At 44.7% G+C, this 25,773-nt stretch overlaps 1 protein-coding gene across 3 annotated transcripts in view; it reads left to right on the top strand.

Annotated features, from left to right (window-relative positions):
• LOC112863632 (AGBL carboxypeptidase 4) overlaps positions 1–25,773 on the top strand; it is a 1,479,506-nt gene that overhangs the window by 1,405,777 nt on the left and 47,956 nt on the right. For all 3 annotated transcript variants that reach the window (XM_086716924.1, XM_086716923.1, XM_086716925.1), the window contains exons 10-11: positions 11,598–11,750; positions 14,410–14,572. In XM_086716924.1, the coding sequence (XP_086573050.1) occupies positions 11,598–11,750; positions 14,410–14,572 (316 nt within the window). The remainder of the gene's footprint in view (positions 1–11,597; positions 11,751–14,409; positions 14,573–25,773) is intronic.

The raw sequence follows: 25,773 nt of genomic DNA, 5'->3' as shown, positions 1-25,773 counted from the left end.
GAAGAGCTTAGCTCTAGGGTCAGAAAGACTTGAGTTTGAATCTCAACCCTGCCACTTGCAAGCTTTTTGCTTTGTTTTCCTCCTGAGATTATAACAGTACTTAACTCATAGGATTGTTACCAGAATTGCTACAAGGCCACACATAGGAAGCACTCAATAAATGTCAGTTGCTTTTGATGATGTCATGGTTAAGAACATGGACCACAGAGCCAGTCAGCTTGGGTTCTGCCAGTTCCCACTGTGTAACCTGGGGGTTCTTTTGCAGGTTACCTCAACTTTGCTATTCATCAGTTTCCTCATTTGTAAATGATGTTTCTATCTGAGGGGGTTGTGGCAGGAGTAAACGGGTGGTGGTAAGCACTATGTTGTTATTACTATCTTCCTTTCATACCTCCTTGAGTTAGAATCTAGACCCTAAAACTCCTAATACCATACCTCTTCCTCTGCCCCTTTCTCTGAGGCCAGGATACCTGGATTCATTCATTCATGATGCACTTAGTCACTCAGCAAATGTCCCCTGAGTACCTACTGTGTGGTAGGCCCTACGATACACCCTGGGGATACAGGAGTGAACCAGGCATGGTCCTAGACCTTACTGGGTTCTTCACAACTACTCCCTCCTTCTTAAAACCATTTTTTTTTTTTGCTCTTGGTTTTCTTGAAACCACACTATCCATGTTCCCTCCTATTTCCCTGCTACTCCATAGTCTCCTTCACTTCATCATCTACCTAAACTCTCAGCTTAAGGGGCCCCAGAGACACCGCTGTGCTAACCAGGCCTATGTTCATACCTCTAGGACAGCCCTCTCTCCAGGGCCCCAGGGTCTTATGTGTAACTGCCTACTTGACACGCCCAGTCTGGTGTCCACCAGCCGCTTCAAACAGCAGAGATATCTCTGACAACCAGTCCAGCTGGTCCCCGTCCCAGTCTTCTCCATCTCTCAGTTGCTCAAGTCACAAACCCTATATCTGTCTTTGATTCTCCTGCATACAATCCATGCACAGGTCCTACAGAGGTGAGGCCAACAGATTGATCAAATATTCCCTTCTCTTTTCATCACCACCAGCGCACTCTCATTTAAGCTCCTATGGTTTCTAGAGGGAGCTGTTCAAAAGCTTCCACACAGGTCCCTAAAATCCATTATCTGCACTACAGGCAAGGGAATCCCTATTAAACATTCCCTGTTAAAATGGCTTTTCAGGGGCGCCTGGGTGGCGCAGTCAGTTAAGCGTCCGACTTCAGCCAGGTCACGATCTCGCGGTCCGTGAGTTCGAGCCCCGCGTCAGGCTCTGGGCTGATGGCTCAGAGCCTGGAGCCTGTTTCCGATTCTGTGTCTCCCTCTCTCTCTGCCCCTCCCCCGTTCATGCTCTGTCTCTCTCTGTCCCAAAAAAAAATAAATAAAAAAACGTTGAAAAAAAAAATTAAAAAAAAAAAAATGGCTTTTCATTGTACACAGGACGAGCTCCAAACTCTGACCCCAGGCTACAAAGCTCTGAGTGAGCTGCACCCTATGAACCTCCCCAGGCACACCTTCAGTGTTCGTCACAATCCCTCCGTGAGCCATCCCTCTGGTCTTTGGAAGTGCCACACTCGTCCTTGCTCGCAGGTCCTTATTTGCCCAGAATTCTCCCACCAGCCTCATTGAACAGCTCATTCTTATCATCCTTCAAGGCTCAGCTCACATGTCAGAGGTCTTTCCTGATCACACCAACTAAAGTAGACCCGGTTCCCATCCACTCGGTTACTCGCCATCCTGCGGCTCCCCTTAGTGCATTCCGAGCGTGTATTACAAATCTGGGGTCACCTTGTTTAGTTGCTGTTCACGGTCTTCATCCCCATTAGCTCCTCGAAGTCGGGAACCTTGTCTGTTTTGTTCAACTCTGGGTCCTAGAAACAGTAAGTTCACAGCAAATATTTGTCAAATGAATGAATGAATAAATGAATGAATGAATAAACTGGGTGACAAATACTTTATCACAGGGATATTTCTAAACTCTATGGGAGTCCAGAAAAGAGAACTGCTGTCCCTGAGAGGGTCAAAGAAGGCCTCTTGGACAAAGAGCCATTGGGCCTAGTAGTGAAAGATGAGCAAGCTGTTACCATCAGGGGGAAAGGGATGGGACAGGCATTCCCACCTGCAGGAATGGCAGGCACAGAAGCATGGAGTAGGAGAATGTGTGCTGGGGAAGTTGCAGGTAGGGCGGGAGCAGAAGATGGAGAAAGGCAGGAAAGGAAGTACCGGAGCCCATCCCCCAATCCCTAGGCTAGCTCTCCAAGTGTCCTATACACCTGTTCTTCTTATTGCCCCCCATTGACTCACCGCATCCTGTTTTTGTGACTAGAAGTGCTGTCCAGCCATATTCAGGGTGCACCTGAGCAGAGAAGCCTTAAATGTGCCGCTTCAGAGATCAAGATTATGCATGATAAAGGACAGTGACACTGTTTTGTTTGCTTGATTTGCTCAGTTGTTTTTAAAGAAAAAGTTCTCCGTTTTTCTGAAAAATTCTTCTGCCTTAGGACATGTACCCTGACTTCCATAAACATCTGCTTTACCTTTTTTATTTTCCTTTAGCTTCATATTTATTGTGCTGAATTTTTTTTCCTACTCTGACTTTAAAAAACACAGGGAAATACTTTCGTTGATAATAAATAGATTTGGGGTTTTTTTTGTTGTTTTTTTTTTTGCCTGAGGCCCATGGGGAAACAGCTCCCTGAGGTACATCTCAGCGAGGAAGTTGTCTGGAAGGTCTGGAATGCTGCTTGCCCCTCCACCCAGCCTCCCAGTGCCATTCTAGAGGCTAAGCCTGTGAGGATCAGTCCGCAGACCTCCCAGCCCCTCAGCCCAGGGATGAAGGAAACTGCGTAGTCTTAGGAGGTCTTGCCCTCCTAAGATCAGCGTGATTGCCTTGCTAGACTATAAGCCCCTGAGAGCACAGCAGGATGCAGAGCACGGTCTGGAAACCAGAAGGACCCAGGCCCCTGCTCTGCCACTTCTTGCTGCATAATGCAGGGCTGGCTACTTACACTCCCTGCTCTCCGAGCTTCAGCCCCCTCCTCCTTGAGAAGGGATAACAAAGCAGCTCACCCTTCCCATTTGTCCTTATCCCTGCCAAGCTTCAGTTCCTTTCTGCTCGCCAAGCCTGAGAGAAACCCCGCTGCCCTTCCTGGGTCCGATTTCCCTTCCTTTGCTGGGCTGAATATGTGATAAACCCTGAAGAGCTGTTCAAATGTGAAAGAGTCAGCACCACAGCACGGCACCAAGCTCAGATTTGAGAAGCAGGGAAGCAGTTCAGAATGTAGAGGGGAAGAAACAACCCATTTCCTCCCTGGTGTCTAGGAGGAAGCAAACCCCACACTAAATTATGTTGCAAATATGCCCTAAGGTAGTTTTAATTTTATTGGTACTGATTTTAATTTACTCTTCAGGCCCCTGATAGCAGGATGAGCTGTTGGCTGCTGGCAAGGGGATGGCCCTTCATCACTTGGTTTTAATTAAGGTTCTTAAGTTTGGAAGGAAAGAACAGAGATGCTTTCTTTCACTTCTAATCTCAGTCCCAGGTTGTAATTAAGGGCCCTGTATTAGCAACACACCCCGTGCTCTGGCTTGGCCACAGAAAGGTACCTCATTTGACTGCTGGGAAAAACTTAAGATGCACCTGTTTGGTCATATAATTCACTCATTCTTCCATCACTTTATTTTCTATTCATTCCTTTGCCAACCCTTTAAAGATAACCTACCATACACCAAGCCGTGTTCTAGTCCTGTGTATTTAAAAACCCGACAATGTATGGTCCCTGCCCTGAATGGGAGATGGGAATAAACAAAGCATTTGTATGCCACTCTCTCATGAGAGAGAGAGAGAGAGCTGTACCTTGAATTATGAGAGCACAAAGGAGGCTGTTACCTCATCCAGAGGAATAAAATAGGCTATTTGAATTGAGATTTTATTTTTATTTTTTAATGTTTATTTATTTTTTGAGAGAGAAAGAGAGAGAGAGAGAGCACACACACAAGTAGGGGAGGGGCAGAGAGAGAGGGAGACACAGAATCCGAAGCAGGCTCCAGGCTCTAAGCTGTCGGCACAGAGCCCCATGCGGGGCTCAAACCCATGATCCGTTGAGATCATGACCTGTGTCGAAGTCAGATGCTTAACCCACTGAGCCACCCATGTGCCCCTGAATTGAGATTTTATACTAGTCAGATGAATAATATTAGCTGCTATAATAAACAATCCCCAAATTTCAGTGGCTTAATACAATGAAATGTCATCATAGTCTGAGGCAGATCAAAAGGCTTTCGTGGCCACTTTCCTCCCAGTGGTGACTCAGGGACATAGGCTTCTTCCTTCTTATGACACCATTGTTTTTACATGTAACTTCCATGCATAAGAACAAGAGAGAATGTGGGTGATTGTGTATGAGTGTTATGGTCAGGTCTGGAAGTGGCAATTGTCACCACTGCTGACATCCCATTTGATCCCAGCCAAATAGCAAAGGAGACTGGGAAGTGTCCTCCGTGGTCCAAGAAAAGGAAATGAGACTGATGAGCATCCATTCAGTTTCTGCCTCACATTTTAAGCTTGTATCAAAGTTAGCCAGATAAAGAGAAACTGTATCCCGGGCAAAGGAGATATTTATTGTGTGTAAATGTGAAGCCGGAGTCATGAGCATAGCAGTGCGAGGTACTGCCGGTCATTCCACAGGACTGGAGCGGACAGTGTGAGACCAGAAATGTCAAGAGCTGAGACTAGACAGGGGACAGCGACTGGATCACACAGGCCCTTTTAAAATCTAGTAAGGGGCTTGGACTCTATCATGTGAGCAGTAGAGAAATACAGAACAGTTTTTTTTTTTAAGTTTATTTATTTATTTTTAGAGTGTGTGTGTGTGTGTGTGTGTGTGTGTGTCCGCGCGCAAGCACATGTGTGCATGGGAGGGAGCAGAGACAAGGGAGAGAGAGAATCCCAAGCAGGCTCCATACTGTCAGTGCAGAGCCCAACGCGGGGCTTCATGTAATCTGAGCCGAAATCAAAAGTCATATACTTAACCTACTAAGTCACCCGGCTTCCCCAAAATACAGAACAGTTTTAACTAGGGAAGTGACATTTATTTGCATTTTAAAAAATCACTCTGAACAGCAAGGGAACCAGGTAAGAAGCTATTGTAGTGGAACAGGTAAAGGTGATGAGACCTGGATGCAACGTGGTCCCTGTCCTCATAGACTCACAGACATACTTATCAGCCAGATTAGGTATAGAATAACAAGTACTGATACCAAGGCCCAAGCAAGCAGCTGTTTGAAGAAGAATGAGGGATTTATTTTAACTGAGGACAAGAAGAAATCATGACAAGTTTAAGGAAGTCATAGCACCTCTGTCTCATCCAACAACCACTTGTAAAATAAGGAAATTGAGGGGTGCCTGGGTGGCTCAGTCAGTTAAGCATCCAACTTCAGCTCAGGTCAAAATCTCACAGTTGATGAGTTCAAGCCCCTCTTTGGGTTCTGTGCTGACAACTCAGAGCCTGGAGCCTGCTTCAGATCCTGTGTCTCCCACTCTCTCTGCCCCTCCCCCGCTTGAACTCTGCCTCTCTCTTAAAAATAAATAAACATTAAAAAAGTTAAAAATAAAATAAGGAAATTGAGGCACAGTGAAGAGTTTCCACTTCTCCATAGTCACAGATTGTGTAGAAACCCTGCTCCTGCCTTCCATGTTCCATCTAACTGGACCACATGAGTCCATAAAGCCAGTTTAGATAGAGAACATAATAAGGACATGGCTGGAATTAGTATTTGTGGTCTTTGGTATTCCCAACAAAGTGGTGGATATGTGCAGTGGAGAGGAAAAAAAACTAAGACCTCAAACTTAGACCCCTATTCAGATAAATTTCCTTTTTTTTTTTTTTTTTTTTTTTTTTTACTCCAGTTCTAGCCCCTAGAGTCTCAGAGTGGGAAGTGGTCTTAGAAACTAATCTTTTACCATTGTTTTGTAAGTACTACTCAATGTAGTACATGAACAAGAAATTAGAAGCATAAAAACTACTGGGGAAATGAGATAGAATTCCTATGTGCAAGTAATAAGTTTACAAACCTGGAAAGTATGTCCCCTATCTTCACTCCCTCTTTCCAGGCATCCTCACCTCCTCGCTGTTCTTCAAACATGCCAAGTGCGTGTCACATTATGTGGCATGTTGCATTGACTTCTCCTTCTACCTGGAAGACTCTTCTAACTGATAGCCTCAAGACTACCTCTCCTGCTCCATTCATGTTGCTAGTTTTCAAGACCTCTATTCCATTTCTTTACTTTACTTGTCTCTGTGGCCCTAATGCCTCCTGACATCCTGTATATTTATTAATTGATTTGTTTATTCCCTTTCTCTCCTCAAAGAATATAAACTCTTCAAGTTCAAGAACTTTCTGTTGTGTTCATTGCTCTATCCCTAGCACCCAGCACATTCCCTGGTGCATACCCCAATGCCTAGAACACAGTCTGGCACATCGTAGGCACCCAGTGATTATTTGTTGAATAAACAAATGAAAATCCAAAAAAAATTAAACAACAAATTACTGCAAATAATAATAGAATTAGTGAGGGGTCGGATATAAATTTAATATGTCGAGAACAAGAGCCTTTATATTTTTATAAAGAACCATCAGTTAGAAGAGTTAATGGAAGAAAGCATCGTAATTACAGCAGAGAGTGAAAATATAAACTTCCTTGGCATCAAAAATAAATGTTCAGGGTCTATATGAAAACAGAAACAAAAACTTTGAAAATTTCCTACTGTACCCAAGAGGAAATTTGAATAAATGGAAAGTCAAAACATATTCGTGAATTAGAAGGCTCCAACTTATAAGTCAATTCTTCCTATGGTAATATAAAAATCCTATATGATTATATTTTTGAGAATAGTATTCTCAAATATTGAGAATATTGACAGGGTTTGGGGAGAAAAAACTAAACAAGCTAATTATAAAGATCACATAGAAAAATATGCAAGACAGTAAAGAAAATTTGGGAAAAGAAGCATAGTGAGGTGATAATAGCCTTTCAAATATTAAAATACATTATAAATTTTTTTTCAACGTTTATTTATTTTTTGGGGGACAGAGAGAGACAGAGCATGAACGGGGGAGGGGCAGAGAGAGAGGGAGATACAGAATCCGAAACAGGCTCCAGGCTCTGAGCCATCAGCCCAGAGCCTGACGCGGGGCTCGAACTCACGGACCGCGAGATCGTGACCTGGCTGAAGTCGGATGCTTAACCGACTGCGCCACCCAGGCGCCCCTAAAATGCATTATAAAACACTAAATTGAAAAGATATGTACACCCTGTGTTTATTACAGCATTATTTATAATAGCTAAGGTATGGAAGCAGCCCGAGTGTCCATGAATAAATGAATGGATAAAGATATATATATATAGGGGCGCCTGGTGGCTCAGTCGGTTGAGTGTCTGACTTCAGCTCAGGTCATGATCTCAAGCTCGTGAGTTCCAACCCCACGTCTGTCTCTGTGCTGACAGCTTGGAGCCTGGAGCATGCTTCATATTCTGTGACTCCCTCTCTCTCTGCCCCTAACCCACTCGCATTCTGTCTCTGTCTCTCTCAAAAATAAACATTAAAAAAAGTTTTAAGATATATATATATATATATATGTGTATATATATATATATATATCTTTTAAGATATATATATCTTCAAACATGCCGAGTGCGTGTTTTAAAAGCTAATCTTTTAATATTTAAGATTAAAAGCTAATCTTTTAATATATCTTTTAAGATATATATATGTGTATATATATATATATATACATATATATATAATTGGTATATTACTTAGTCATAGAATGGAATGGGATCTTGAGATCTTGGGATTTGTGATAACAGATGATAACATGGGTAGACCTAGAGGGCATTATGTAAGTGAAATAAGTCAGAGCTCATACCACATGATTTCACTTTATATATGGAATCTAAAAATCAAAACAAACAAAAAACCCAGAAACAGACCCATGAATATAGAGAACAAACTAGTGGTGGTTGCCTGGGGCCGGGGGTGAGCAAAATGAGTGAAGGGGAGTGGGAGATACAGGCTTCCAGTTATGGAATGAATAAGTAATGAGGAGGAAAGGTACTGCATCAGGAATATAGTCAACGGTATTGTAATAGTGTTGCATAGTGACAGGTGATAACTACACTTAAACATATAAATGAAATAAGATACATTATAAACCTAATATAATTAAAACTGTGTTATAATGAATAGAGAAATGATTAGACCAGCATGAAGAGTCCAAAAATAAACCCAGATACGTACAAAAAAAATGTATATGGTAAATATGGCTTTTCAAGTCAGTGGAGAAAAGATACACAATTTCATAAATAGTGTGGGACAATAAAGTGTAATCTTACCTCACAGCCTATGTCACATAAATCAAAATTGAAATGAAATGTTTAACTATAAAAAGTAGAACGATAAAAATAATAGAAGAAACAATGAAAGAATTCAACCCAGAAACCACAAAAGAAAAGATTGATAAATCTGTATAAAAAATTAGCATTTAAAGGGGCGCCTGGGTGGCTCAGTCGGTTAAGGTTAAGCGGCCGACTTCGGCTCAGGTCACGATCTCGCGGTCCCTGAGTTCGGGCCCCGCATCGGGCTCTGTGCTGACGGCTCAGAGCCTGGAGCCTGTTTCAGATTCTGTGTCTCCCTCTCTCTGACCCTCCCCCGTTCATGCTCTGTCTCTCTCTGTCTCAAAAATAAATAAACGTTAAAAAAAAATTTTTTTTTAAAAATTAGCATTTAAAAACTTCTGCATGGAAAAAAGTACCAGTAGAAGTAAAGTCAAAGAACAATGACAAACTGAGCAAAAATATTTTTATACCACACATAAAAGCCAACAATCCAGCTTTCAAAATGGGCAGATAAAATTAACAATTCAAAGAAAATAAAATGCAAATAGTTCATAAACATATGAAAAGACACTTAACCATGTAATAAAAGAGAATTATACTAAGAGAAATTCAGATTAAAGCTAATCTTCAATATCATTTTTCACCCACCAAATTGACGAATATCAGAAAGTTTCATTCCACCCTTGTTGTCAGTGTAATTGCAAAAGAAACATTGAATATTTTGCTAGGGGTATAAATTGGTCCTTCTGAGAGAGTCAGTCTGTCAGTGTTGATCAGCACTGCAAATGCACAGGGGCCCAGAAATTCTGCTTCTTGAAATTTATCTTACATATAATTACATAGGTGAGCTGCGTATATACAGAGTGAACCACCAAGACATTGCTGGTAACAGGAAAACGTTGGAAATAATTTAAATGCCTGCCAATAGGAGGCTGGCTAAATAGTTTATATAGGGCTTTTCAAAAGAATGAAGTAATTGTTTATGTACTGAGAAAAAATACCTCCAAGACATGTTAAGGGAAAGGAAGCAGATCTGAAGAGTGTGTTTAGCGTGTTACTGTGTGTGTGTGTATTGAGAATGTCGGGGAGAGGGTGGATATTTTCTTGTTGGTGCATAAAGTATCTCTGAAAGGCATATGTGAGAACCTACTAACATGAATTGCCTCTGGGGAGTGAAACCAGGTGCCTGGAGATTCATAGGGGCGATATGGAGGTTTCTCCCTATAAATTCTTTCATAGATTTTTGACTTTTGAACCATGTAAATCAGTCAATAGTATTTGCTGGTTTTTTAAAGTGAAATCACATTAGGTGCCAGGTGTCAAAATAGGGCAGTAGAAGCCACTCTAGAATGTTATCAGAAGAACCAGGTTCTAATTTTTACTCCTTCGCTAACTCGCTGGCCAGCCCTACACAAGCAAGCTCCCCACACAGTGCTGAGCCAGACAAGGTCAAAGAAGCTGGTGTCTAAGACCCTCTCCAGTTTGGGTGTTCAGAGATATAAACTGCAGCCTCTCCTTACACATTTCTTAAGTCATCTCTCTACCTCCTCCTTTCCTCTGCAACTCATCAAAAGCTCAGAGGAAAAGACAGACAATTGAAGAAAATAAAATTGTGAAGATGACTTTTATAGGGCTCCTGTTGAATCGTTGTGTATTCCACCTCCAAAGCTGAAAATGATGAGTTTAATATCACACAGAGCAGTGCATCTTGTATCTCTCAAAAGACAGCTTATGCTACCCAGAGACTTGGGAGCTCGGCAAGATGTAATTTTTCACTCCAACTCTGAGGCAAATGAAATGACAGTCACCAGGCCCACATTCTAGAAGTAACATGGTTTTCATTTGGTGGTAACTTCGTTTTAAAGTGTCCCAAAGAGAGAGAGCTCTTCTAAGTGTGGACTTTCTTTCCCAGGAACACACACTAGAAAAGGGATGGAAAGGTGGCCAGATTTTTCTGTGACTGTTTCTAGAGTTGGCCATTGATGGCGATAAGTTAACTGCACCAGGGATCAGGAGACCTGGGCTTTTTTAGTCTTAGTTATGCCAGGTTGGACAAGTCTCTTTCATACTTGGAGCCTCTGCTACTCTCAGAAAGGATTATCAGGTATACACTGTGCTGATATCTTGGAAGAGAAAGTCAGATTTGAGGAACATGAAAGATTTATGGGCCAAAAAATTCCCTAATTCTTGCCAGTCCATTCTGGTGTCTAGGGCAATCTCCCTGGGGTTGCCTGTGCAGTCATTCTGCATACAGCACCTGAGTATCATCCTTCATGTCCAGGCACTGGGCTGTTTAGAGACATCTCCCTACCTTCAGGGAGTTCCTTGGTGGAAACACTAGCAAATAATACCGTTTCAGGCTAGGGAATGCCTTAAATATGTATAAGTGGAGAGCAGAGAAAGACTAGTCAAAGTCATCTTTACAGATTACAGAGCATAGTGTGTATTGTTTTTTTTCCATGCACTATTTATATATTATTGGAGAGTAGGTGTGGTAACATCTAATGAGGTTAAATAAAAGAATTAACTAATATGTCGTACATAAAGCTCCCAGAATCGTGCTTGGCATGCATTAAATATGCAGTAAATGATAGTAATTTTTACTGCAGTGTTTGGTTCCCAGTATAACTTCTCTGAAGTTGGAGTTAAAATACCCATTTGTCTAAATAAGAAAGCTGAGACTCAGAGTAGGGCAGTGATCTACCCCAGACCTCCTCAGCTAGGAATGGCCCAGTCAGGCCAAAACTATAAGCAAGCCCAATGTAAATGCAATTATGTTACCTAAAACGTATTTCTCATTGATCCGAAAAACAAAGTCTGCTAGTGCCTTTAGTCATGAATGTATTAACTGTTCTGGGTAAGCAACATTAAGCCTTAACCCAACAAAGCCCTCACCTCTTGAAGAAGGATGCTACTAATTATAGTGTTCTCAGACCTTGGGGGCAGATGGTGTTAAAAGTGGGGAGAAATTGATTCTCACGGCTCTCAACCCCTCCAATCACATTGCAGACGGCTGCTAAATCTGCTGACACGTAGGCCCGGCTCAGAAGGAAGTATGTGAGCATTTGTGTGTGTGTGTGTGTGTGTGTGTGTGCACGTTCATGCACCAAGTTTAGTGTCTGATCCTTTAAGGCAAGCTCTGTGACCCCAGACTTCTCATTTGTCATCCTTTCTCTCAACAGAAAACAAGCCTGGAGTTTTATATTGACATACATGCCCACTCCACCATGATGAATGGCTTCATGTACGGCAACATCTTTGAGGATGAGGAACGGTTCCAGAGGCAGGCCATTTTCCCCAAGCTCCTCTGCCAGAATGCTGAAGACTTCTCCTACGTAAGTCGAGGGTTCTCTCTCAGCACGCCCCCTCTCCTGCCCAGCACCCTCCCTTTTACTGCCTACCTCTCTTCCTCTTCACTCACTTCAGCTGGGTTTAACATTCACAGACCACCAGCCAGCTCTGTGCCAGGCCCTGTGTGTGGCCCTGTGTGTGGGCCCTAGAGGTGAACGAGCTCCGCTCATGCCCTCAAGCAGCCCATTGCGTCAGGAGGGAGACTCCAAGGCAGCACGTGGTCTTTCTGAGGAGCTGGCATTTTTTGTTCAGTTGGTCTGACCCCAGCAGTAGCAAGACAAGGGACTCACCAAGCCCCCCCACCACCACCACCATGTGCCAGACCGGACCCTGCCCCAGGGCCTACTTTCACCAGCCCTTTTAGTAGGAGCCTAACATACCTGCTGAAGGGGGGAGGGCAGTGTATGCTCCCCATTGTCTCCCTCCATGACCCTTTCCGGGTCTCAATTTCCTTGTCAGTAATTCATGGGTCATAATGTTCTGCCCTGCCTGCATCACAGCTTCCTGGGAGCACAAACACAGCAATAGACGGCAAAGGAGTCTGCAGACAGTAAGGACTCAGCAGACTCCAGAGGCTGGTTGTTGCTACCCACCTCACACACCGAGAAGACTGCAGCGGCCGTGGACTGGCAACTAGAATAATTTGCAGCAAGAAGCAGTATTGGAGAGAGGATGAGGAGTAGAGTCAGCATGTGGTGTGGGGACATGGGAGAGAGTTTCTGCACATTTTCCTTTGTTCTGATACTAATTCTCTAAGGCCTATTATTTCTATATGGCCAGAGTGGGAGAGGCCCACAAAGGTCATAGCAATTTTTGAGTTGATGAGCTGAAGGCTTGCCTGCCCATTACTCCAGGCCTGGACATTAGTGGAGATGATGAATTTCTCCATGAGATAAGATGCTTTGAATCTCAGAAGTTCTGAATGCCAGACCCGGAAGGAACTGGACCAGTCTCCTCTTTGCACCCAAGAGATACCCAGGTGGCTCCCCATTTACATCTCTGGGGTAGAAACCACCACGCTTGTTTCTGTAGGAATCCACAGGATGGCTAGCCCCAGGCTTTTTGAAACCACTCCAATTTCAGAGCAGGCTGTGGTCTCCTGGATCCACATTCCCTGGGAGGCTGGGCCACAGACCTCAGAAACCCTCACAGGGGTGAGGTTTCCAGGGCAAACAAAAGGGGCTCGGTCTAGGAGCTTTATTTCTGGCCTTGGCTGATGGTGTTCCTGCACTGCAGCCATCTTAAGAGCTCAAGACCAGGGTCAAAGTAATCTGTCCTCACCCGTCCCTGTCTCTTCTCTGATCCTCAGTACCCCACGTTAAAATGATTTCACTGCATGGACTTCAAGGGTCCTTTCAGACGTGACGTTCTAATTTTCTGGTCCCTTGCTTTATCTCAGAATTCACGCACGCACACACATGCACACGTATCATGTACACACGCACGTGCATGCACAGATAGTTTCTCTTCCTTTAAATGTGTCTTTAAATCTCTGCCTTGTCTTGCAATTTTCTTTCTCCCTCTTTTCCTTCTTCTCTTATACTCTGCTGAACAAGACACACATTCTCTTATTAAAACCACAGTCTCTTTATTTCCTTAGATCTCTGTGGGTTAGCAGGGAATGTCCTTTAACCTCAGATGAATTATCTCACAGTTCTGTGAAAGAGATGGTATTATCACCTCCACTTTACAGATGAGAAAACTGAGGCTAAACCAAATAAGGCAAGTTGCCCAACATCTCGCCTGTCTTTGAACAGAGGACTTGAGATGTTGACCCGCTGGCTCTGTCCTCTCTCTGTCCACCTCCATGGGTGAAGCTGACACTCTTTTGGAGAAACAGCCATGATCCCTACCCTCTGGTGATATCCAGCTGGAGTTCGGCTGCCCCCAGCGGAGGGAGCCATTGTGAAGGAGTGTCAGCGCTTCTGGAGTTACTTACTCCTCGGTTCAACTCTGTGCTGTATCACTTGCCTGCTCCATCTCTGTGAGCCTCATTTTCGCACCCAGAGGGGCAAAATTGCAACATCTATGTCAAGGGGTTATTTTGAAGTGTAAATGAGATGCCATGTAGGAAGCAACATTACAAAGTTGCAAGCATTGCCCAAATTTTCATTTTGATTATCATCACAATATAATTGCTTATTGTTCTCTGTCTATGTTTCCTTGCTCCATCTGTCCCCAGATTCCCACAAATTCCCACAAATATTTGTTAAATGGCAGTTACTATCCAAAGAACTCTGCCGGATGCTTTCATTTAATTCTGTTTGTTTATGGGGCGCCTGGGTGGCGCAGTCGGTTAAGCGTCCGACTTCAGCCAGGTCACGATCTCGCGGTCCGTGAGTTCGAGCCCCGCGTCAGGCTCTGGGCTGATGGCTCAGAGCCTGGAGCCTGTTTCCGATTCTGTGTCTCCCTCTCTCTCTGCCCCTCCCCCGTTCATGCTCTGTCTCTCTCTGTCCCAAAAATAAATAAAAACGTTAATTCTGTTTGTTTATGTAATCAGTCCCCATAATAACTCTGTGATGTGTGGTTAATATCCACTTTTCAGATGAGGAGGCTGAGACCGAAAGGTGTAGTAAGACCCAAGATCCGATAGCCAGCAGGTGCCTGGCCCTGATTCTCTCCTCCCTACTTTGTCTTTCCCAGTCCAGCACATCCTTTAACCGGGATGCTGTGAAAGCAGGAACTGGCCGTCGCTTCCTTGGTGGGCTACTGGACCATACTTCCTATTGCTACACCCTCGAGGTCTCCTTCTATAGCTACATCATCGGGGGCACTACAGCTGCTGTGCCCTACACTGAAGAAGCCTGTATCCTTGGCAGGTTCCCCCCACCCCCACACCCCAGGCCTGGGCCAGCCCGCATCTAGCCACGAGTATCCAGGTCTGGCAACATTTAATGGGCAGGCAGGAATCCGACATTCAGCTTAGGTGAGGGCTGAGGCTCTGGGGTGAGAATGGAGGCTGGCTATGCTGGTGGCATCTTTGGATTGTCCTGTTTGCCCCTTGCCCTTCTAATGGACACACCCCATCCCAACTGGCTCCGCGACGGCCTTCTGCTGCTCCCATCTCTATCTCCCCTCCACACCCTCACGAGGGAGTACGTCTTCTACCATCTAAGGTATGTAAGCACATGGGCTGGAGAATGACCATCCCCCTGGTTGCTGAAGAAGACCTGGGTGGTCTGGACTCCTTCTAACCCTGAGCATGTAAAACTATGTCTTGTCTTTTCACCTCCCACCTTTTTACGCTGGTGTCGTCTTTCTCTTCTCTCTGTTCACCCATTTTCCTCCCCTTGTCCTCTCTCCTCTAGCTCCCCCTCCACTCCTGTCCTGTGTTTTTCTCTCCCTGCTTCTTATGTCCCCTCCCTCCTGGATTCTCTCTTCGCCCCACCCTCCTCTCCTCTTCTTCTCTCCCCATGCCTCCCCTGTGTCTTCCCTGCCTCCCTTCCCATCCTCTGCACATCTTTCTCTCTGCTTTGACATTCCCCAAGTTGCTTTTCCTCTTGGCTTCCTCTTACCATTTCTCCAAAATCCCCCACGCTTGTCATAATGAAACTATTAGAGGTTACTTTCTAGCTTCCTTGAATTTCTAGGGATTATTTAGTCATTCTAGTTCCCTGGGTATTGATTTTAATGTCAAGGTCCATACATAAGGATTGTGACAGATTGTGACAGTTTTTGCTTCCCTTTATCCTTTTGTTTTTGGATCGACCCATTTCTCCTTTCCTAACACTTAGTTTTCTTAGAGAAAGCATTATAGTTGATGGAACAAAATGGAAAGGGATGATATTAACTCTATATATGTATAATTTCTCTCTCCCTAGAAGTAGAAGTGTTCCTTTTAGCCCTTGTTCAACCCTTGATGAGTGTTCATGGAGTTCCTGCCATATTTTGTTCAGGAAAGCATCCTTTCTGGTCGGGGCATGACTCAGGACTAGTCCACCCAGTCAGTTGCGGCCTGGTGGCCCTGGGGGGTCCAGTTACCTTGCTGAGAACATGGGAGGCAGGGTGACGGCCCCTGACCAAAGGGTGAGAAGTAGGTAGGCCAGGTGTTAGAGCAGTGTTCTGGATCCAGTGGAACACTGGAGAGATCATAAGAACTGAGAGTCCCTTCCCTGCAGTCACCAAGATTGAGACAGTCACTTTGAAATCTGCTTTGATAACTACTTGGCCTAGCAAGGCCAAGGGAGTAGGCTCTGCTGTGAGACAGAGGATCCTGGCCACTTCTATGTGTCACGTTGCCCCTCCCCACACACACACTTGGTGTGTGCCCATGACTTCTCCAGGACCTGCTAACACCTGTAATACATGTATAGATGGCGTTCCACACCACACTTGCTTTGTTCTCCCGGGATGTTGTGGCAAAGGAGACCGAGAGGGTTGCCTGGAAAAAGTATCTGAGCATGTGTACCAAAGGGATTCCACATACTTGTTCCCAGTGAGCCGTAGGTCCCTCCAGAGGAGACCTGCACTTAGTCTGCTGTTGATTTCTGACGTCAGAGGTGCTTTCTTAGCACCTCGCCTGATCTTGTGTTGAAAGAAAATGTGTTTCTTAGTAGAATGCCCCTCCCTTGCCCCAGGCCCAGGTTTTCTCTTCAACACCCAGTCCTTGTGCATCAAAATAAACACATTGTCAGTACGTGCCAGGAATCACACTAGGCACCCAGGGTAAAATACTAACCAAAAGGCATGGTCCCTGGCTCACAGAGCTTTTGGGGAGACAGAAAAGGAAAGAGGCAATTATAATAGAGCATGGTGAGTCTTGTAGTGGAGGGATTCCAGAGAGCCATGGGGAACTTCCCTCAACAAGTACATATGAGTGTCTGTCAGAAGCTAGGGTAAGTTCTAGGCATGGTGGATGTAGCAATGAACATATTAATGACAAATATGTCTTTGTATGGGAGTAAAAGGAGACCCAAGCACAATTTGGGGAGGTCAAGGAAGGCTTCCCAATAGAAGTGACATCTAAGCTGAGTTTTTAACGTTGAGTAGAAATTAGCCAGACTGGACTGGGGTCTGTTGGAGGGAGGACATGACAGAGGGGAGGAAGGAAGGTGTGCAGGAGGAAGAAGGTGGTCCAGGATGGCTGTAGGACTTCAGATATAAGAGATGACACTGAAGTGGCAGACTGTGAGGAATTTGAACTTGAATATGAAGGCAATGGAGAACGATAGAAGGGTTTCACACCACGGTGGAAAGCCACTCTGACTACAGTGGGAAGAATAGATTGGAAGGGGCCAAGACTTTGGGCAAGGACACACATAGTAGGCTGTTCTGACAATCCAGGTGGGAGATGATTCTGGCCTAAACCTGGGTGCTTCCAGGGAGTATGTAGAATGGGGAACCACATACATGTAGATTTGGTAAGTGATTGGATGGGGGTGTCAGTGAGGAGCAGGAGCTAGTGACCGGGAGGAGTTCGGAGTGGACAGTGAGGTGGTGCATGAGCCAAGTGGACCAAATGCCATCAGAGCCACCCTGCCTTGTCCCGTCATCTGGGTACAAGAAGAGGACCCAGGAGTTGCACCAGGGAAGCCAGACCAGCTCACCACCTAAGAGCGATTTAACCTGGTTCTTGTTTGAAATGTGTGTCTCCTCTCATATGAGAGGGAGACTTCAGGCAGACGGAGTTTGATCTTCACTGGCTGCTGGCTCCGCGTCCTGATCAGAAAGAGAAATTACACAGTCTGATGGCAATGGCAATATGGTCTGGGAGGAAGTGTCCTCCAGACTGAGAGTCAGGAGACCTGGATTCTGATGACAGCACCAGCGCCATCTCAAAGAGTGTCCTTCAGCAAGTCCTCACCTCCCCAAGGTGAGCCCATCACCTTCACAGAGGGACTACAAACCTTTGCTTTCCTAATCCCCTTTATGGGAATTAAATAGAGACAGTCATGAAGAAGTGTGGTTATTAAGCAAAGAGCAGACTTTCAATTGAAACAAATCTGGGTTTGAATCCTGGCTCAGCCACTTGCTAGATGTGTCACCTTGGTCCAGTTTCGTCACCTGACTGGGCCTCAGTGTCCTCCTCTGTAACAGGAGAACATAACACTTAACCTCACTGAGCTGCAAGGAGTTAAAATGAAATAATGTATATGAGCATGCACTGTCAGCTCTAAATATTAAGTGACTGTTGGTTAAAACATCATAAAGCTTACGTGACTGTGAATGGGGACCTGCATTTATGTTAAGAAGGGGTTGTTAGAACAAGAGAGCTGTGGCTGTGTTGGTAGGGTTCATGGGGCAAAGTCTCAGTGGAGTCACCACAGTTGACAGCCCCGACCTCACAACACCAACGGTTCACAGAGTAGCAGTTGTGTAGTTCCCATGGCAGGGTTTTTATGTCTGCTATCTAGAACAGCCCTTGTCAGCATCAGGGTACGTGGAGGACACGTTAGTTATCCGGGGCATGCTGGATGAGAGAATAAGACCAGAGAAGGACTACGGGAGGCCTGAGGGGTATTTCACTCAGGCCAGCAATAGTGTCTGCCTCTCCACCCACCAGAACATATGTATTTGTCAGTTTAATTTTTCTCCCTGGAAAAGCACCAGCTAAACTTTATCAGGGTGTTCTCTGACTTTCCTCCTCCACTCCATCAGAGAAATACAACAATGGATGCAGTCACCGATCCTTCCCTAGCCCTGTGACGTTGGACTGTTACCTCACCAGTCTGAGCCAAATACCCACTTGTAAAATGAAAATAGTAATGATACTCATGCTGCAGGATTCATGGGAAAGTGTCTCCAACCCACAGGCAATGCTGGCACATGATAGGTACTCAACAGATGTTCCTCCTGCCCCCATTTTTCTCCCCTCCCCTCACCATGAAGACTGCATGGCTTTCCTTTTATTGGGTGAGGCTTTAACCTGATGATCTGGCTCTGAAGTCAGCATCCGGGGTTTGAATTTTGACTCCATCACCATTGCTAGGTAACCTTGAGCAAGTCCTGACCATCTCTTAGCCTCATTGTCCAGTAAGTACTTCCACCTGTCAGAGCCATGGAACGAAATCATGGGTGGACTTGATCTCTACTGTGGTCCCATCCAGCTATGATGTTCTAAGATTTTTCTGATTCTGAAATCTAAAATCTAAAATTTTATAATTCCATGCTTAGATGAGTTTATAAAATTAACAATCCACAATTCTGTGGTTGGAAGAGTCTTAATATGGAGTGATTCCATGAGTGTAAGAGTTCAATCTAATAAGGAAAATCAATACAAAAGTGTCCTAGACAGCCAATCAGGCTAAGCCCATAGCTACTTTCATTCTTTTAGTTAAGGGTTCTTAACTGAGGGTCTTATGGATGGGCTTCAAGAAGAGCTTATGAACTATTTATGGTTTATGTAAACTGTGAGTAAAGACGCATAGGTCATTTTCTGGAAGGAAGACTCATAACTTTTGTTTACGTTTATTTATTTTGAGAGTGAGAGCATGAGTAGGGGAGAGACAGAGAGAGAAGGAGAGAGAGAATCCCAAACAGTCTCCATACTCAGCAAGGACTCTGACGTGAGGCTCAAACCCACAAACTGTGAGATCATGACCTGGGCTGAAATCAAGAGATGCTCAGCCAACTGAACCACCCAGGTGCCCCAAAAGACACATAGCTTTTAACAGAATCTAAAAAGGGAACATCCCAGAGGCTTCTGCCCTGACTGATGGTTTCTGTTCCCGTCTCTGGTGTCAGAGTCTTAGGTGTCAGTTCTGCTTTGCATCATTCTAGCTGAGGGCCCTAACCCAGTTATGTAACCACTCTGAACCTCAGCTTCTTCATCTGTAAAGTGAGGATATTACTTGCTTCACAGGGTTGTTTTGAGGGTTACGTGGAAGAATGCAGACAAATTAACAAAAAAAGTTCCGTGCCATTAAATATTAGTTCCCTTTCCTTTCCTTCATGTGGTTTGTTGTTTGTGTTGTTGTGAAGTGATAAATTCCTGAGAATTTTGTACCATTCTTCATCAAACCCTATTTACAATTTACTGGCCTGCCAGATAATAAATATGCTCTGTTGAAACGATTTACAAAAAAAAAAAAAAAAAAAAGAAGCAGCAGAAACAGTTGAAGAAGAGGAAGAAAGAGAGAGAGAAAAGCTAAACTGGAATCATAAAATAACCCAGAGCTCCTCTGGCCTTTGTTTATGGTTTGACTACAAGCTAAAGAAATAGCTCTTTGACAGAGTGGATGAGGAAAACACTGGGAACAGAGACCTTGGGTCCTGAGTAGACTGGTTTCCACACAGGCTTATAAGCTGTGGGCACCTTGAAATCAGAAAATGCTGGCTCTGGGAGAAGAGCATGGCTGGTATGGCCCAGAGAAGATGCAGAGATATAGAATTCAGTTAATTGGCTTGATCTGAATTCAGAGCCTACTATAAGCCTTGCACTGGGTCCTCTGAAATATGCATCAGACATTAAAGATATCATTTATTTACTTGTCCATCAAACAGCACTCATTGGACACTAGAAATAGATGGATAAGGCCCAGGCACTGCCTTCAAGGAGGAGACAGTTTGGAAGGAGGGGAAAAGGTAGAGACAGCAGTATCAGAGGATAAATGCTCTGGCAGAGGGGAGTTCTGCTGGTCAGGGAAGCACATGGGAGTCACCTAACCCTTTGGGAGTGTAAGGGAGGCAGAAGGAAGAAAGAAAAACTAAGTCTCAAACCTCCAGGACAAAAGGCACGCAGGTAGGAGAAGGGGTGGGGGGAACCTTCCTGCAGAGGTAGGCGTACAGGGGACGACCCTAATGCCAGAGAGAGGATGTGTGTCCAGGGTATTGGAGGGTAGTTGAGGCTGTGCCAGAAGCAGCAGGTGATAAAGAAACATAGGCAGACCCAGATGGTGAAGACGGGAACTATGTAACAGGTACATTGAATAAGCAGTGCCCACAGGGTGCTATTATAAAGTATTTTTTCGTCCCCCGTTGACCCTACAGATAGATGTACGTAAATTATAGATCTAGATCTAGATGCGTAAAAACTCTGGCAGGCCCCATGACTTTCTAATAAGTCTCAGGAAATTAAAAGTTTTCTGATTAACTCTGGTCACAAAAAAGTCTCAGTTCAGCAATGACCAGATCTGATCCAGTCAAAGCCATAAAAGCTCTTCAAAGTAAAAACCACCCCATCCTCTAGCTCAGGCTTGTCTCAAATAAGCTCAAGGTGACTTGTGTTTCTCCAGCTTGCCTTGCAGCCCTTTCCCCCATCTGGCTAACCCCAGATGTTCAGCCCTCCAAGGTTGAGCGGGATGAAGGAGAGGAAGAAAGGAACAGGAAAGGTCTTGTGTGATGGGTACTTTTGTGAGATGGCATTAGCAAGCCCTCGTCAGCTTCTTCAGACATACCTTCCCTTGTGCTGGATATCTGTTGATGTTGGCCAAGTCCCTCTGCTCAGGCCAGTTGTTTATGATCCTTCTTCAGTCCCTGATGATCTGGTGGTTACTTCTGTTGGGTCACTATACCCCTCCAGTAGCCCTCTTGTCTGAAGGTGAGCTAAAGAGTGCAAAAGTGGCTTTCTGGTTTCCCTTTGCAAGTCCTGCCTGGTGATTTCATGCCTTACATTGAAATGTAGTAGCTATAGACTTGAGACCTTCGCTAAAACTGAGCACTAAGACTAAAAACACAAAGATACTTCCATTTTAGCAACATGTTATGATATCTAACAGGTAGGATTGAGTATTTTTGGTGATTGCTTGGTAAAGGAAGAAGTCAAGGAAGATACCCAATTTTCTTGACTTGAACAACATGGTGGATGGTGGGGCCAATCACTTAAATTGGAGAAAAGGATTGAGGAGGGGGATATTTTGAGCTCTGGAATGTATTGAGTGTAGGAGGCTCATGTGATATACAAATGGAGAAGCTTATTAGGCAGATGGCTATATGACCCTGAAGTTCTGGAGAGAGGCCTGAGCTTTGGGCAGGGTCATAATAGATTTTTCTATAAGGTACTGTAGAGTCATAATGAAAGGAGGAATTTTTCTTGGTGTGCACAGTCAAGGTAGACTCCCCCTTGATGAGTTGGAGAAAAGAATGCTGAACTGGGAGTCAGGATTCCCATTCTAGTGGGGCCTTTTGCCCCTTGTGTCCCTCATAAAGCTGTGTGACCTTGGTTAAATCACTTCATCTCTCTGGCTTAAAGTCTGATACTAGGTAGAATCTCAGGGAATGCCAATGAATGAATGGATGGATGGATGAATGAATGAATGAGTTAATTAATTAATTAATGCAATGGAAGCAACTCACCAGCATCGGGTAGCTGGCTCAGTAATAGGACAATGGGTGATGTGATCTGTGTTGCTCAGAGGAATTATCAGAATAGAAGTGTGTATTAGGGCTGTTGGAGGGAGGGTGCTGGGGGGGGGTGTGGTATGGGTACTGCCTGGGTTTTCTTTCTTGGTAAGAAGGCTTCACTTTTTAGACAGAAGAGTAAGCAGCAGTCAGGTCTGACCTGTTGGTTCGCATGTATAAATACCTAGGTACTTCCCAGTCCCTGATTGTCATGCCCAGGATCAAGCCTTTGTTAAAATTCATAAGCAAAAAATGCTTCAATCAGAGAGCTTTGGGAACAGAAAACAACACTGAACTCAGGCCTGTGAGTTTCTTTTTCTCCCCCATGCAGATGTAGACTAGAATTTGATCTTTAAACATGCTTGCTGAATGACTGGCTGAATGAATGACTGGCTAATAGTAGCAGTAGTCATGATAAAAATAATAATATTGAGATGTTCATCATGGGACGGGTCAGGATCCCTGTACTGGAGGATTGTGCTGGTTTGGAAAGATATGTTCCCCATTCTGGGTTCAAGTTTTCTTATCTTTAGATTAGAAGATGAAATTATAGGATTTCTCAATCGATCGATCGATTGATCGATAGACAGACAGACAGAAACAGAAGAATCATTTCATTTTTTGCCTTTGAAATAAGCACTTCCATTTTATAGTAGGGAAACTAAAGTCCAGAAAAGTCAAATAACATGCCCAAGGTTGTTCTCTCAATCCTGCCTGGTAGGCTTTGTCTCACCTTCCTCCCTGCTCTGCACTTGGCCCAGATTCCCTCCCATTTCCTGTAGGACAAAAGCCCTTTGCTGAACCCCACAGAGGTTGGGACCTACCAGCCAGCCCTGTCCATCTGCTAGCCCTGCTCTCTGTAACCCTCACCCCTGGCCTTGATGTGTCTGTAATTCCTGATCACCCAAATGCCACCCAGGCCCCCACTCTGCAGTGCCTGAGCTGAGCTGCCTTGCCTTTTGTGAGTCTTGCCTTGGCCCTATTGCCTCCCACCTCCATATCAAAGCGTGCCTCCTCTCCAGGGCTAGAAACCAAAATGTCATTACCTTCCCCCATCCTTCCTCATCCCCACAAATGAGGTTTCTAAGGGTTTTATCTGCTGTTGTCAAGTTTATAGCCATAATTCGAAATGCTGTTAATATTACTGACAGCAGAGAGCTACAAATTACAAAGTTGTAAAGTTTCTTTATGGTGATAACTGTCAGCCTTCACTAACAGCACTGTGAGCCTCCATGGAAACCAAGTTGATGATAAAAAGAGTTGATATTGTTTCAGGATTATGGCTGTTAGCTGGCTAGTTCTTAAGTAACTTGAACCTGTTTGTTTATACTCCTAGTCATTTGCACACTTACATACACATTTACTTGTGTTCCCATCCCCCTTGTTTTTACAAATGTGGGGACAGCCCCCAGAGTGGAAGAATTTTACCCAAGATCAGTTCACATCAGTTGCAGAGTTGCACATAACTTTGACCAGCTCAAAGGCCAAAGACTGTGTGCCACACTGTAGGTGTTTAACAAATAATTGTTGAATGGACAAATGCCTTGAACACTTGGAGGACTTAGGCAATATTAAGAACAAAGGTGTTAATTTCTGCCTTTAGTGTAAAACAAAACAAAAGCAGCTTTGAAAAGTACTGATTCAGGGAAATGAGGTTTTCTGTGTAGTAAAATGGTTGAGGCATCTTAATTGACACTATTAAGCTTGATATTGGTCAACAAGGCAAATGTATCAACCCCCACATCCACCACATACTGTCCTGCCAAAATTGATGTTTACTGGCTGCATTAACAGAAGCGGATGTCAGGAACAAGGAGGTGCTAGACTTTCTTTGTTCTGTTGTGTCATTGGACTCCTGGAACCCTATGTTTTTTTCTGACCACCACTCTATACAGGACATTGAGAAAATAGTGCAAGGCCTCTGAAGGACTGACATGGGAAAGAAAGACAAAACAAGGTTTGCCAACTATTCGGGTGTGCCTATGACCTAGGGGTTTCCTGAGGTAGGGGACTTCCAGTGGTAAAACCAGGAGAGTCCTAAGCAAACCAAGATGTTTGGTTACCCTACCCAAAGCTATGACTTGTGAAGAACTTGTCAAGGAGTTGGGAATATTTTCCTTGGAAAGAAGACATTTAGAGGCCTTGCTTTGGTCAAATGTCTAAAGAGCCATCATGGAGCAGAGGGAGTAGATCCATTCTATGTGGCCCTAGAGGTCAGAACAAGAACCATGGCGGGCCGGGGCAGGGGATGGGGGGGAGCAGTGTCATCTTGAAGCTCTATGTGGAAGATGGCAGGGCCACACTCACTGAGCATCTACTGTGCACCAGGGTCTGGCTTGGTTTCTAGGGAGACAGAATCAAGTGGTCATGGCCTCTACCTAGAGAAGTTCCCAGTGTGATGGTATAGACAGGCAGGAGAGTGGCCGCGGTATAGTGCTGTGACAGAGGGGGACACAGGCAGTGGCTAGAAGGAGCATCAATCCCAGCCTCAATAATGGGAGTAGGTGGAGTGAGGAAAGTACTATGCAAGGGGCTCACAGGCTGAGAGAACAGCGTGTGCAGAGTCCAGAGTACCAGGAGAGTTGCTTCCCTCCTTTGGACAAATCTAGGCCTTGGGGTGCAAGGTAAGGAGTAAGAGGCAATGAGGCTAGAGAAGGCTGTGGGAACCAGTAGGTGGTTTCAGGGAGAGTGCCATGACACATGGTGGCTTGGGACAACTGGAGATAGACTACAGCACAGACCAATGTCACACCACCTCTCCAAATAACACACCGCCCTGCCTTATTCCCATTCTTCTCATCTTTAAAAAGATGTGCTCCCTGGGAACAGCTCTGCATGTAATTAAGGGAATCCCCTTCTTCTGGATTCCCTAGGTAACCCAGAGTTCCAGCTTCCCAGACTACTCCATCTGACCAGAGGTTTTGAGATATCTCCTGGTAGCATCATTGTGTAATGGTCAGTGTTCCCATGGGAGATTCGTGAGCCATGGACTTTGGTAATATGGTCTGTGCCACTGACCTGCTATGTGATCTTGAGCAAGTCACTAGCCTTCCCTGATCCCACTTTCCTATCTGGGAAATTAAGAGTTTGGACCAAGGTCCTCCAACCTCCAGATCTCGTATAAGAACCTACTGAACCCGGATCTAACTCAGTTATTGAACATCTACTATGTACTGGACACAGTCATCCCTAGAGAGCATGGGCCATTCTCCACAGGATCACCAACCCTCCTTTTCTTCCAGAAAGCCCTGGAACCAGCACCTCAAATCTCACTTCCCAAGCAGCAGGCTGCATGCCCAATGAGACACACTGCCTGTCTGGGGTTTCTTATCCATCAATACTTTCCTCAAGATGATAAATGTCCTGCCAATAAGAGGAGGCAGCTGCCAAGTTTGTCTGAGACAAGGGCCTTTAGCTGGGGTTGTGGCCGTGCTTGGCTTGTTGATGTGTCTCAAGAGGCAGGAGGTAGGAGTCATGGCTGGGAGGATGAAAAACCTGAGGGTCAGGACCTGCTCTCATTATATGCAAATTTTGCCCTGAGTCTGTGGAGAGGCGTGAGGAGACAGAGAATGATTAGATTTCAATTCAAAGCAAAAATATATTCATGGTATTTATGGAGCTCCTACAGAATGCTGAGCCCTGGGTAGACTATCAGGAAGTGAATGGCACTTACCAGTATATAAAGTGCATTCAGAGCCATCATCTTGTTTGATCCTCCACAACCACCCA

Source organism: Puma concolor, chromosome C1 (assembly GCF_028749965.1).
Source record: "Puma concolor isolate L17-30 chromosome C1, mPumCon1.1.hap2, whole genome shotgun sequence".
In the NCBI taxonomy this organism is placed as follows: Eukaryota; Metazoa; Chordata; class Mammalia; order Carnivora; family Felidae; genus Puma; species Puma concolor.
This window is presented reverse-complemented; position numbering and strand designations above follow the sequence as displayed.